This window comes from Haplochromis burtoni, unplaced genomic scaffold, assembly GCF_018398535.1.
Source record: "Haplochromis burtoni strain Fernald_Lab_line unplaced genomic scaffold, NCSU_Asbu1 Contig_394, whole genome shotgun sequence".
In the NCBI taxonomy this organism is placed as follows: Eukaryota; Metazoa; Chordata; class Actinopteri; order Cichliformes; family Cichlidae; genus Haplochromis; species Haplochromis burtoni.
Genome location: NW_024582755.1, coordinates 165,079 through 179,168, shown reverse-complemented (window position 1 = coordinate 179,168; position 14,090 = coordinate 165,079). Strand labels below are relative to the sequence as shown.

General features: G+C 44.4%; 1 protein-coding gene across 10 annotated transcripts in view; it reads left to right on the top strand.

Annotated features, from left to right (window-relative positions):
- Positions 1-14,090, top strand: part of LOC102312396 (histone deacetylase 4) — an 84,563-nt gene that overhangs the window by 39,540 nt on the left and 30,933 nt on the right. For all 10 annotated transcript variants that reach the window (XM_005945502.3, XM_005945501.3, XM_042212820.1 and 7 more), the window contains 3 exons: positions 1,395-1,545; positions 4,964-5,087; positions 6,778-6,896. In XM_005945502.3, coding sequence (XP_005945564.1) covers positions 1,395-1,545; positions 4,964-5,087; positions 6,778-6,896 — 394 coding nt within the window. The remainder of the gene's footprint in view (positions 1-1,394; positions 1,546-4,963; positions 5,088-6,777; positions 6,897-14,090) is intronic.

Here is a 14,090-nt window from a genome sequence, read left to right as displayed (position 1 = left end):
TGATCTGGAAGAGCCACTGTGATTCAGGCTCTTATGTGCGCTCAGATTGTGGGGAAATAAAACGTCTTCGGGACTTAAAGTTGTTCGATCGGTGCAAAAAGCGCGTCCAAAGAGCAAGTTAACACCATTTCACAGCCACAAGGTGAAAATATGACTATATAAGAAAGTAATCATGGATTGAAGGTGAGCCTAGGATCAAAATGTAGGTAAACAATGAGACCTTTCATATGCCGTGACCTGTTTTGATCAACCAACCAATCCTTCATGTTGACATGACCTTTAAAAATGAACCCCCAAAATTCCCTTCTTGAGGTTAAAGCCACAAATGAAACGTCTAAGGCACTAATGCTTGTTCCTGCTCCTAATCATAGACATTAAATTGGTGCAGCTTTGCTACTGAAAATGTGATATATCCTGTCAAGTTGATGCAACAGAAATTGATTTTGGCTTCAGGTTGTGACATCTGGAGCTGAGTTTTAGGCCTGAAAATTGAATGTCTGTCTCTTGTTCTTACAGACGTGAGGGCTCAAAAATGCTTTCACCCACCTCAGAGTGTAAAACTTTTGCACTTCTTCATTAAATGCACTAATTGTATCATACATAAAAAATCAATGATGTGATTCTGAGGGGGTCACGTGGGAACTTTTTAAAAAACGGCTGATTTCTGTGGAATGACCCAAGTGGTAATAGTTCTTCATATACAGCAGCCTACTGTATACTACCGACCCCAGCCAGTCGCAGCAGCTGGCCACATGGATCTGCTGGAAGTTTCTCCCTGTTAAAAGGGAGTTTTTCCTTCCTACTGTCACCAAAATGCTTGTTTACAGGCGGTCATCTGATTGTTGGAATTTTCTCTGCATTATTGTGGTCTTTGTCTTACAATATTAAGCACCTTGAGGTAACTGTCATTGTGATTTGTTGCTGTATAAATAAAACTGAATTGAACTATTAGAAAAAGCGTATTTGTGAGTTTCACGTGGTCACTGGTAGGTAGCATAGCAACAGCAGTGACTGTAGTGAGACATGCTCACAAAAGTATGGGATGAGTTTGTTGTTTGGACATGTGTGGTGATTACGGAGAAGGAAACATAAAGCTCTTGTGAATATGGTAAATATTGTATATAACCTTGTAGTTTTCTGTGTTTTTGCATGCTCGTATTGTTGTTGACCTATTTATTCCTGCTGTGTTCACTCTGCTGCTCTAACAATGTGAATTTCCCAACTCTGTGACTAATAAAGCCTATCTTATCTCATCTCATGATATGTAGACAGATAGATGTGAGGGCTAATAAGGAACAGTTCCAAACTTCCGTGCAGGATACTTGGAATTATCTGCAATCAGTCGCCCGTTTGGTGAATATTTGCTAATGTGATTGTGGTCTTTCTTCGTGCAGCAGCAACAGGAGCTCCTGGCTTTGAAGCACCAGCAGGAGCTGCTGGAACATCAGAGGAAGATGGAGAACCACCGTCGGGAGCAGGAGCTGGAGAAGCAGCAGAGAGAACAGAAGCTGCTGCTGCTGAAGAACAAGGAGAGGGGCCAAGAAAGTAAGTTGAAGCAAGATGAGTGATACTGAGAGCGCTAGCAGTCAAACTGAATCTGAAGCCAAGCCTGCGCCCTGTAGCCAACTTTCCCAGTTTGAACAGCAAAACCATATGAAATCATATATTGAACCAGTATAACAGCAAATGTAACTTATTTATTTTCTCTCATCTTCAGTTCACACTTTGTCACCACTGGTGCCTCAGTATGTCACTATCTAAGCTGATCAAAGCTCCTACGAACCTGCAGTTGTCATACAGAATTCTCTACCACATCTATACTCACAACAGAATCTGCTGTGAATCTCTGGGTCGTACCCAGTAATGAATCTAATCTGGGTTTAACTGAAACATAACAGGAGCCAAGTTGTGCTTGTTGCTAACCACTGTTTGTGGGAGTCTTTCCTCTGAGTTTAATAAATACCTTCAGGTTTATAGGATCCATATGAGTGTCCCCAAAGCAAGAGACTTGCGTGCATTTATGTTTTCCATAAATACATACAGAACTTAACCTACTGGGATGCATCAACAGGACAACACTGGAAACAATAATTAGAGGTTGTCGTCCCCATATTAGTAGCTTACGTTATGAACAGCATTTGATTTCACACTCAGTTCAGTGTTACAGTTACAGCTTATAATGTCGTGTGTAGGGTACCCACCACCACCACCACCACCACCACCACTACTGTGAACTATTGTTTCCTGTCTATACAGTCAGGAAGCTTGGTAGCATCTGCCAGAGTTATCGAGAACTCTCTGTTCAAAAGGACCGTTGTGTTTGTGCGCTTCTGTGCGCGTGTGTTTGCATGTCTGTGTATTTCCATTTTACTTGGAGAACCTGTGTGTTTACTGTGGTAAACGAGCTGTATTAGCCCGGTGGCCTTGGCTGGAGCTGGGCCGAGTTGTTACCGCTGCCTGCTGGATGTCTCTCAACAGTTCATTGAAAGCAAGTGGACAGGAGTCCTTGAGAGCCGTTTACACACTATATGGAAAATGGTTACAGATCGTGTGTGTGTGTGTGTGTGTGTGTGTGTGAGACTGGTTGTGTGTGTGTGTGTGTTGTGTGTGTGTGTGTGGTATGTGTGTGTGTGTGTGTGTGTGTGTGTGTGTGTGTGTGTGTGTGTGTGTGTCCGTCCAAACGAGCAAGAGAGAGGACTGCAGTGTTTGCTCTCACGTGTATCTGCAAAGGTGCAGTTTGTGGTCTGTAGATTTCTTAGTTTGTAGCGTTTTTCTTTCTTTCCACAGTTGTTTATCCAAGAAGTGTGTTTTTTGCTGATTCACTGTAAGACGAGAGCAAGGTTTTTTGATTGATTGGTTATTTTAGTAATTAATCCGCTGATTCTTTTCTCAACTGATTCTTTTCATTTTAAAAATCGGGAGATAGTCGCAGTTACTTAAAGCCCACTTTCGTGTCTTTCTATTCAGCGCCCCAGATTACACAGAAAACTGAGACAAACACTAATTTCTGCCTAAACGTCTGAGGAAGGTCAGACGTTCAAGTTTTACTGTTCAATGACTTCCAGTTGACGAGTTGATTTTAGCTTCCAGATGGGATTTATGCATAATAAGTTTAGAAAATACAAGACAACTGAACAAATTAGCCCTCTTCCTGTTAAAAGGGAGGTTTTACTTCCCACTGTTGCCAAGTCCTTGCTAATAGGGAGTCATGTGATTGTCGAATTTCCTCTGAAGATAAAGATGGGACTTTCTGGAAAGAAAACATTAATAAATCTTTGGTCCTGATTTTGACTTCTTTTCTTTATATGCTGGCAGTGATGTGGATGTTTTGTCTGAGTGGCAACAGCTTTCAGGAGAATACTGGAGCAGGTATTCGTGCAATAAGTGGTGTTAAATGGTACAAAGCTGTGGCAATGTTTGATTCCCCCCTTAGCTTCTGAGGGCAGTGTCCTATATCTCAGGAGTCCAGACTCAGGAATCTGTAGTCAGTTGATATGTGTGCAAGTTTTGGTTTAAGATAAAAACTAAATCACCGCCAAACGAACTCTAAACTTTTAACCTGCATGTAGTGATCGGTTATCCAAAATGACCTGATCTGAGGATTAGGAATAAGATCTCTCCTGTTGGAGGTCTTAGCTGGGATAGTCTAGTTACACTGGAATACCAGAAGTCTCATCTCATGCCTATAGATGTTACATATGAACATGCAGATATTGTTAGGGGAATTTAAACGGGGGGATTTAGTGGCAGAAACACACACGGGCACAGGATCGCGGTGAAGCAGGTTTATTTACAGTGACAAGGGAATATTTACAAGGGAAGGAGCTATGTACAGTGGCCGGGAAAATGTGCGAGGAGACAGAACCGAGGGGATGAAACGGAGCCGAGGTATGCGGGAGGATAGATGGCGCACCGGAGCTACCTGAGGACGAGCGACAAAACAGAGTTAGGGGATAACGTCGAGAGTAAAACTGAGGCGGACGGGGAGAGTTGGAGAGCTTACTTGAAACACTGAAATACAGGTATGGCAGTGGTCACAGGCCGGCGCGAGGTAAGTCTCTGTCACAGATCCAAAGAGGGCCAGCACACACAGGCAGGCGGCGAGCCAGGCTGGTGCAGAGGGAAAGCAGGCAGGAGACGGATCTTAAAGCATGCAGCTCAGTAGCGCGGAAGCAACAGATTAATCTTGCAAAAGCACGTTACCACTTGTGGAAGCGACGATACTGCGACACCAGACGTCCGTTACTCAGCTCCATAAATGCTCCCACTGATGACGTCCGATACGCCGCCGGAATGCCATCAAGCACCGCCCCGCCTACCTGTGTCTCGAAAAGGGGAAACAAAAACCCAGGAACAACAACACGCATGCCCACCAACTCCTAATAGATATGTGATTACAGAGATTAGCCATTTAAAACTGGAGTCCATCTCTTTCCTTCCACTAATCCAATTTAGGGTGGCAGGGGCGGCCTGGAGCCTATCTCAGCTGTCATAAAGCGAGAAGCAGGCTACTCCCTGGACAAGAGGCCAACATTCACGCCCGCATTCACATGTAGAATCACCAGTTAACCTAAAGCCATGCATGTCTTTGGACTGTGAGAGAACCAGAGTACTCACAGAGAATCCACACAAGTCATGGATTCTAACCCAGGACTTGCTGTGAGGCAGCACTCTGCCACCCACAGTATTAAAAACCTAATGAAGACAGATCAGCCAAAGACAGTATCTGCTTTGAAACATGTTACAGTGGAAGAGTGTAATAGGGTTCGTTTCACACTTAAGTGAAAAAGATCAAACTGATTATGAGAATTGTGATGAGACATCCAACTATCGCGCCAACCACCCATGGACACTTGGCCCTTTTCCCCACAGTCTTCCTACAAGTTCAGTCACGGTGGCTAACTGGTTATGGTAATTGCTCGTGATGTAGCGTACATTCAGCTGTAATGACTTTCTCTTTCAGGCGCTGTGGCCAGCACCGAGGTGAAGATGCGCCTCCAGGAGTTCGTCCTGAATAAGAAGAAGGCACTGGCCCAGCGTAGCATCAACCAAGGAGGCCTCCCCAACGACGCTCCCTACTGGTACCGGTGAGGAGCATCTTTTGTGGTGTTAGCTCAGCTAGTAATGCACATGATACACTCAACCAAAAAGTTTGTTTGACATCAAATCATTCTCCCTCCTGTCAGTGCGCGAGCCGCCGCTGATTCTTTGTAATGACTGTAAGCAGCAGAAGACTCCTGAACGCATCTGCAGGTCTTTCTAAGTGTAGGATGGTAATTCTGTCTCTGACAGCAGCTGAATAATGTATTGGATTGTATCTTAATCTGTCAGCGAGCTTCCTCCACACCTGCCACACTGTGTGAGCCCGACTGAAAGATGGATCTAGCAGGGTTATGAAACAAAGATGGTCACACGCACACGTGATAGAGCTGCATATTGGAAGCTGATGATAGGGACCCTCACATTGAAGACGTGGCCTTGGATGGTTATTGTAGCATCTCGGGAGCCTTGTGCAGGTGTGCACACTTGCTGCTTCCTCATTCTAGGTTTGGTGGCCTCCTGTCACATGTTTTTTATTGCCCGTCAGTGACGTTGTAGACAGCGTGCTCAATGCAAGCTACAGAATTTAATATACAAACATACATCAGTTATATTTATATATAAATACTCCAATCACTGGACGCCAACTTTTCCTACTCGCAAGGAGTTTGCAGTCCTGGTTTGACTCTGTGTGAAGGAAACATGAAGATGTGAGTTTAACGACAAATAGTTGAATAATGGTGACATGGACTCGCGGTGAGTAAAGACAGTCCTCTGGGACTTTTGACACTGGGGACACAATTAAAATTCACATGTATTCATTCTTTACTGTCATTAATTAGTTTACTTGGAAAAAGTATATTTTCCAGTTTTGAATTGAATTTCCAGTAATATCAATTCTCAAACTCCTAGAACTTTGCAACTCAGGTGAGAGACTTTAGTTCAACCAGTGTAACGTGCCATCAGCTAATTGTATATTTTGTATGAAAATGTATATGCAGTTGACTTTTCTCTCTGTGTAAATAACTCAGAACTGTAGAATAAAAGCACAGCCCTTAAATTAATATTAGCGCTCACTACTGCTGACACAGGCCTGACATATATTTAGCTTTGAAGTTCAGCCCTGGATGTAGCACATCCGAATATTATTCCCTATGACTACATGCGTCTTTGTGCTACAACAAAAAAGGACTGAAACCACAAATTGCAAACGCAAAACCAAATAAATAACGTTACATAATCTTGATGTGTGACCCAGTGAAACACCCACAAGTGTTGACTTTCAACAGCTCAAAGTAACACAAAGTGTATCTTTCTATATCTGCCTGCTTCTCTCCTTTTCTACGCCTCTCTCTGTAATCTAAATTTCTCCACTCATTGGACTCAGTTTGGAAGAGACAAGTGTGTGCATCCGCTTGTCAGGAACATGCATTTGGGCCAAAGCCAACATGGCTTAACTTTGCCTGCAAACACCACCTTATTTTGCAGGCAGTGAACAGATGGCAGCACATTTCTGTGTTCTTGCCAAGGGATTTGCATGATGCTTTAATCATAAAGATCTATGACAGCCATGAAGTTCGTTACTTTGTCTGGATTACTCATTGAGTCACGTGTACAGTGAGTTATCGGTGTTTTGCCTTGTTGCACATGTTTTGTGATCTTGGTGGCCCCTTTAATACTGTGTGTGTGTGTGTGTGTGTGTGTGTGTGTGTGTGTGTGTGTGTGTTTGTTTTGCAGCAAAACCCAGCACAGCTCTTTGGACCAGAGCTCGCCTCCACAGACTGGCGTGTCCACCTACAACCACCCTGTGCTGGGCGTCTACAACCCCCGGGATGACTTCCCACTGCGAAAGACTGGTGCGGTCCCCACACACACATACACATGTGCATACACTTTGTTTTGGCAGTGCAGACTCATCTATTTGCTGCATGCACACATGAGAATTACACACACACACATACACTGAAAGTTTAATGTCCAGTAGCTGCCATGTAGACTCACATCTAGCATTATTTAGATGGCACTGAGCACTGCTCCATTAATCACATCCAGATTAGGCTGTCAGGGTCTCCCAGCATTCCCTACATGAGAGCAGTAGAGAGTGCAAGTGTAGGTAAGTGTAGTTCAGTACAGTGAGCGCTAAGAAACATCAGCTTGACACTGATAGTTTGAATAGTAAAAAGTTACTGTTTTTTACCAAAATATGACAGCTATATTTACTGTTATTTCCTTTAATGTATTGGATATTTGAATATTAAGACTAACTGGCTTGAGGGCTGTGTTAGTAGTGAAGAACTCCAATTACCTTTGGAGTTCCCCAGGGCTCTGTTCTTGGTCCTCTTAAACTTCCACATTTCCACAGGTGCTTTTGCAGGTGTCTTTTCTTGAATGTTTATAAAGCCACTCTCCCTTTACATAACAACATAGCTCAGTGAATTTGGGTGTGGTACTACTATAATGTACCACCAAAGCAGCAAGTCAGTTGGTGAAATTTCAACTGCCTTACATGAAGTACAATGCCAAGCATAAAGCACACTACCAGTAAACTCTGGAGCAGTTTTAAAAAAATAAACCTCTATTTAACCCGGAGAAAATAAACTCTTAAGTAGGGAAAGGGTATCGTTTAGGTTTTATCCGATACCGGTGCCAAACCGGTACTTTTGAAACGGTGCCGGTGCTTAAAGAATGGAGAACACAAAATTGGTCCAAAAACCTCTCATGTTCAGCTGTTTTTTTGTAAAAAGATAACAATGTTAGCCTTTTCTGCAGCTATGGGGCATATATGGTATCACTCTTGGCTGGAAGCTTAAACAATGGAAAAAACACAAACTTTGTCCAAAAACCTCTCATGTTTAAGCTGTTTTCCACTTTTTCTTTGGTCATTTTAGCCTTTTTGGCCAGGGTGAAGGGAGTATCTGCCATCAAACAAGAAGACAGCCGCATGTAGCTATGATGGTGTTTGCTAGTTCACCTTACATGCATTAATGTAATAACGTGGTTAGCCTACTCAACGTAAATTACACACGAACAACATGAAGCTACTCACGCAGAGAAGAACGGCTGCTGCTGCATCATCATCCTCATCATTTCTGCTACACTGGCAGGGCTAGGGGCCAGGACTCTCCTCTTCGGGTTTTTGGGGGATGTTGCTCCGGGTCCGATAACTGGCAACCCACCCGACGTGCACGGTGTGAGGTCTCGCAGCAAGCTATCAAATACGGCGCATTTCTCGGCTTTTAAAAAAAACGCTATGCGTCGCCAGGTGTTTCATCGGATTCGAGGTGTTACCTCCTTTGACAGTATCACAGTATCAGCTTAAAGCACTTGTTGCTGCTGAGTTTGCATCTTTTGCTGTGAAGTACAGCCAGACTTTTGACCGCTTCGCCTTGGACATTTTTAATCTGTAGCTCTGCTCTAAAAGAACGTACGTACCTGGGCCCGCCTACTATCCTCGGAAACGTAAAATGATTGGCTGGAATCTAAAGTGTGTGACATCTCAGGAAAATAAAGCACCGAAATGTGCGCTGCTTTTCGGTCTGGTTACTACGGTTTATGTCAGAACCGGTGCCTTGGATGGCACCGGATACCGGTACCCATCCCTACTCTTAAGATTGAATCTCTTTTACAAGAGCATCCTGGCCAAGAAGGACAGCAGTACTATTATAAGTTGCATAAATTAACAGCACATACAAAACAATACACCAGGTGAGTACAAGCTTTGAGAAGAGTTTGGGGAGGGTCCTTATTCTGTTCCCGCATGACTGTGATCCAGTACATAAAGTCCAAAAAAGGCATGGTTGGATGCATTTTGGTGAGTTTAACCCCGTTCAACACCTTTGGGATGAACTAGATCAAAAAATGTGAGTCCAGTATCAGTGCCTGACCTCACAAATGCTCTTCTGGATGAATGGGTAAAGATTTCCACAGATTTATTCCAGACTCTTGTAGAAATCCTTCCCAGAGGGGTGGAAGCTTTTGTAGCTGCAAAGGGGGCACCAACACCATACTGATGCCTAAGGTTGTAGGATAGGATAGCATAAAAGCTTTAGTAAATTTAATGTGTAGGTGGCCAAATACCTTTTTCACATAGTGTATGTAAGATATGTACACACAAGCACAGCATGCACTTCTTATTGTCCAGAAACTAAAACAGATTCACAGAGCTGAAAGTTTTGTTTCACATTCGGTGCTCATCATGTCAAAAACAATTAAAGCAGTTAAAACTGCTGAAACACACCAGAGAAATAGATAAAAGTTTACTTGTGGTGCACAATCTGTCATTCTTTGGGTCTGCTGCTCAAACATCAGATGTCTTTAAAGCTTTAGCGAGTAAAACCAGCTGTGTTCAGCGTGCTTTTGTCAGGTGTGTGTGTATGTGTAGCTCTGTGTGGGTGTGCGAAGTGCGAGTGGTGTGTGCGGTGGTGTAGCCGTGAAGCAGCGGTCGTCTTACAGTGCAATTATTCACTTAGCCCAGTGGCAGGCCGCTCCAGCCCTGTTGACTCTGAGCCTGCAGGCTGCTGGCTACGACAACAGATAGACCACAGTTGACACTGGCCCACACAGCTGCATTCCACCCTGGGAGAGCAGCAGAAGGAGAGGAAAGTGAGGGAGAAAGAGGCGAGTAACATGAAGGAAGAAAAGGAGATAATGAGTAGAAATGAGTGAAAACAGAAAAAGGAGAATGAAGAAGGTGCTTGCTAGCTTCGCTGATCATTTCCTTGAGAAAGATGATTAGAGCATAGAAAATGAGAGCTGGCATGCAGGATTTAAACTAAATCCAGCAAGTGCACGATGATTACACACTTAGCAAAATCTGCTTTATGTGCAGAATGGAAAAAAAAAAAAGAGAGAAAAACTGGAAGATGGCAGAGAGTGAAAAGATCGTCCCTGGAGTGTCAGCCCGTCCCTGGATTTCTATAAGGCTGAGGATTGTGCTCTGCTGCTGAGAGAGAGGGGAACCTGTGCCGCCCTGATATTTGCCCACAGCACTGACGTGCTTTGCGGGGTTTACTTATGGTAATGGCAGCTTGGTAGAGTTTAGAGGCTCTTTTATATCACCGCCAGGCCATAAAATAGAGGACTGGAACCCAGAACTCCCAGCAACGGCCGAAGGAAGCAACAACGCTCTTTTGTGCATCTCCCCGTCGTCCTTTTTACCATTTTACAGTGCAACGACAGAACAAGCCAAAAAGTTTGCTTTCTTTTTGAGTCCCGGCTGATTTGGTGACAACTGTGGTTACTTCTTGAACAGCGTGAGATTTAAGATTTAATGCAAGCAAATCTGTAAGCAGTAAAACAGACTCATTGTTTTCATGCTTTCCTTATGGCAGCAAGCAGCCTTTCACCTGTAATTCTTCGTCCATCAGTTCACTTTGACTACTTCTAATCTACACATAAGACTCTGCAGAACGTTACAGCATGGAACAAGTCCCAGAAATGTTTTAGCTTTTGGTGCACTTGTTCTCCATTGTACACTCAGTGTGTGGAGAGCAAAAAAGGAACCATATTTGCTGGAAATTGTATCTCAAAACCACCCAAATGTCATCAGGTGATGATTTTTTCTTTTTATACTTGTCCAACAACAGAACAGGAAGTCTACACCAGACGACATTTCAACTTATTAAAGGCCAAGCTGTGGGAAAGGTGCAAAATTGTAACTAAACACATGGTTTAAGTTCTAAGCAAGCTAAAGGTGTAAAAGGTAGAAGAGTCAGGTGACACAAGGTGTTTCCTGAGGACCTTTGTCCCAGAACATCAAGTGCATTCACTGTACCGTCCGTCTACAGAGGAGACGATGAACATGTACGTCTCAGAATCAGAATCAGAATCAGAATGGGGTTTATTGCCAGATGTTGAGCAGGTTTACAACATTAGGAAATTGCTGCGGTGCTTCAGTGCAAACATACTGTCATAAAAATATAAAAATAAGAATAAGAATTAAAAGTGCTAAGTGGATAGATATATACATGATATATACATGAGTGCAGGTGGTGATCAGTGCCAAACATGGAATGATGCAGTGAACACAGCGTAGGGTCATGTGTTAGTGGTGGGAACAGTCATATGGTTATTGTTCATGTGTCCAACAGCAGAGGGGAAGAAACTGTTCTTATGGCGAGAGGTTCTGGTGCGAATGGACCGGAGCCTCCTGCCTGAGGGGAGCAGGTCAAACAGACTGTGTCCAGGGTGAGAAGGGTCAGCTGAGATCCGAGCTGCACGCCGCAGTGTCCTGGAGGTGTACAGGTCCTGCAGAGATGGGAGTCTGCAGCCAATCACCTTCTCAGCAGAGCGCACAACACGCTGCAGTCTCTGTTTGTCCCTGATAGTGGCTCCAGCGTACCACACAGTGATGGAGGAGGTGAGGATGGACTCGATGATTGCAGTGTAGAACTGCATCATCGTCCGTGTTGGCAGGTTGAATTTCTTCAGCTGCCTCAGGAAGTACATCCTCTGCTGGGCTTTCTTTATGACGGAGGTGATGGTGGGCTCCCACTTCAGGTCCTGGGTGATGGTGGTACCCAGGAAGCGGAATGAGTCCACAGAGGTGATGAGGGTGTCAGTCAGGATGATGGGGGGGGCTGTGTGCTTCCTGAAGTCCACAATAATCTCCACTGTCTTCTGGGCATTCAGCACCAGGTTGTTGTGGCTGCACCAGGACACCAGACGTTCAACCTCCCTCCTGTAGGCAGACTCATCCCCGTCCGAGATGAGTCCGATAACGGTGGTGTCATCTGCAAACTTGATTAGCTTGACAGACTGGTGGGTGGAGGTGCAGCAGTTGGTGTACAGGGAGAAGAGCAGAGGAGAAAGAACACAGCCCTGAGGGGAGCCAGTGCTGATGGTCCGGGAGTCCGAGACATTCTTTCCCAGCCTCACGTGCTGCTTCCTGTCCGTCAGGAAGTCAGTGATCCACCGGCAGATGGGATCAGGCACATTCATCTGGGAAAGCTTGCCTCGGAGATGGTCTGGAAGGATGGTGTTGAAGGCAGAGCTGAAGTCCACAAACAGGATCCTGACGTAGGTTCCTGGGGAGTCCAGATGCTGCAGGATGTAGTGTAGGGCCATGTTGATGGCGTCGTCTACAGACCTGTTGGCTCTATATGCAAACTGCAAGGGGTCCAGGAGGGGGGCGGTGAGGGTCTTGAGATGGGAGAGAACCAGGCGCTCAAATGACTTCATGACCACAGATGTCAGAGCCACGGGTCTGTAGTCATTTAGTCCAGTGATCCTAGGTTTCTTGGGGACAGGGATTATGGTAGAGGACTTGAAGCAGGCAGGCACATGACATGCCTGCAGTGAGGTGTTGAAAATGCCAGAAAACACTGGGGCCAGCTCGTTTGCACAGTGTCTGAGGGTGGCAGGAGACACACCGTCTGGGCCGGGAGCTTTCCGAGCATTCAGACTCCTAAACTGCTTCCTCACATCTGCTTCATGAATATGAAGAGTTGTGGTGGGAGGAGGTGGTGTCTCATGCTGTCTTCAGAAATGCTGTGCACTTTCTTCCACATTCACTCTGTCGTTACAAAGAAAAGCTGGTGTCAAACACCAAAGAAACGCTGGCACTGCTTCTTGGCCTGACCATCCCACTACAGTGTGGTATGGGCAGGTGACGCCTTTGTCACTGCAAAACCAACCGTGGTCGAGAACCGCTGCTTCCTGTTGCAAACTACAGAGGCATTTGCAAAGCCAGCTAATAGGGGATTTGAGTCTTTGACACTATTGCTGTATGCATTTAGGGGTGAAAGAGCACGACATGAACAATGCTCCTGTCTAGAACATGTTCTCACACACCAATAAAGATATGAGAGGGGAAAACAAAGTGAAGCCTTCTTGTCTTTTCACTGATGAGCGAGACTGTTTTGTGGCCTCACTGGACAGCATGTCCATGTGGAATACAAGAACGCATACAGTACATGCTGCTGCTTGATAAGTGGACCGTATAAATCTCCCGTATATACAAAGCAACATGCGGCTGTGGGGGCGTCACTCACTGAATGCTAGCTGGGCGCCCTGGTTAAGGCCCCGTTTAACAGGGCCACAATACACCGTTTATGTAGCCATATCGCTCTGATTGCGTGTGCGCTTGCTTTTCACAGGCTTATAATACAACTTTCAGACTATCACTAGTCGGAGTTTGCAATTTTGAACAGCAAACTTAAAAAAATAAATTAATGTAAAATTAATTAGCCTGTTCTGTGCAATGATTGCCAAAATCAGAGAATGAAGATGGGTCCAAGAAACATGATAATGCAGCCTTAGATATAACCGATTCCCTTAACACCGCGTGTGTTTTCATGAGCACCACATTTGGTCTTGTTTTCTCTTTAGCCCTCAAAGAGCAGAGAAAACCTATTTTCACAGTTATTGACATTTTCGTCAATTCCCCTCGGCTTTGACTTTTAAAAATGTCTTTCCTCTTTCCTCTGCTAATAACGAAAGCAGAAATCTAATTACTCAAAGGGCCACTTGTTATCCTTCAATCTTCTGTCGTGCCATTTCTTTGTTTTCCTTTCAGAAAATAAAATGCCTATTAGTATTTTCAAATTCTAAGAAAAACAAGATCTGTCATGAATCTTCAAAGATGTAAATGAAATGACGACTCAGAAAGGAGTTATTTCTGATTTGATGGATGCATTTATTCAAACTCTTTCTCCTCGAAAGGTCGTGCTCATTCAATATTGATCATGACAGAAGACATGTTTCTTTATACTTTGCTTTCAAGAAGATAGACTTTGTCTGAGGTTTTTTTTAAGTGGTTATATCCAGTAGTTCCCCGGTGCCTACAGGTCTTTCAGAGTTTTTCTTGAGGGTCTTCAGCCATGTGAAAAACACGGCGGAGCCTCTGTCATGGTTTGTGACTGCATTTCAGTCAGTGGTGTTGGAGATCTTGTCAAAATTGATGAAATTATGAATACAGAAAAGTATAATCAGATTTTCATCCACTATGCAATAGAATCTGGCGTGTCCGATTGACACTGGCTTCAGTTTTCACCATGACATGCTCCTAAACACACTGCCAATGCGATTAAAGCAGCGGTCCCCAACCTTTG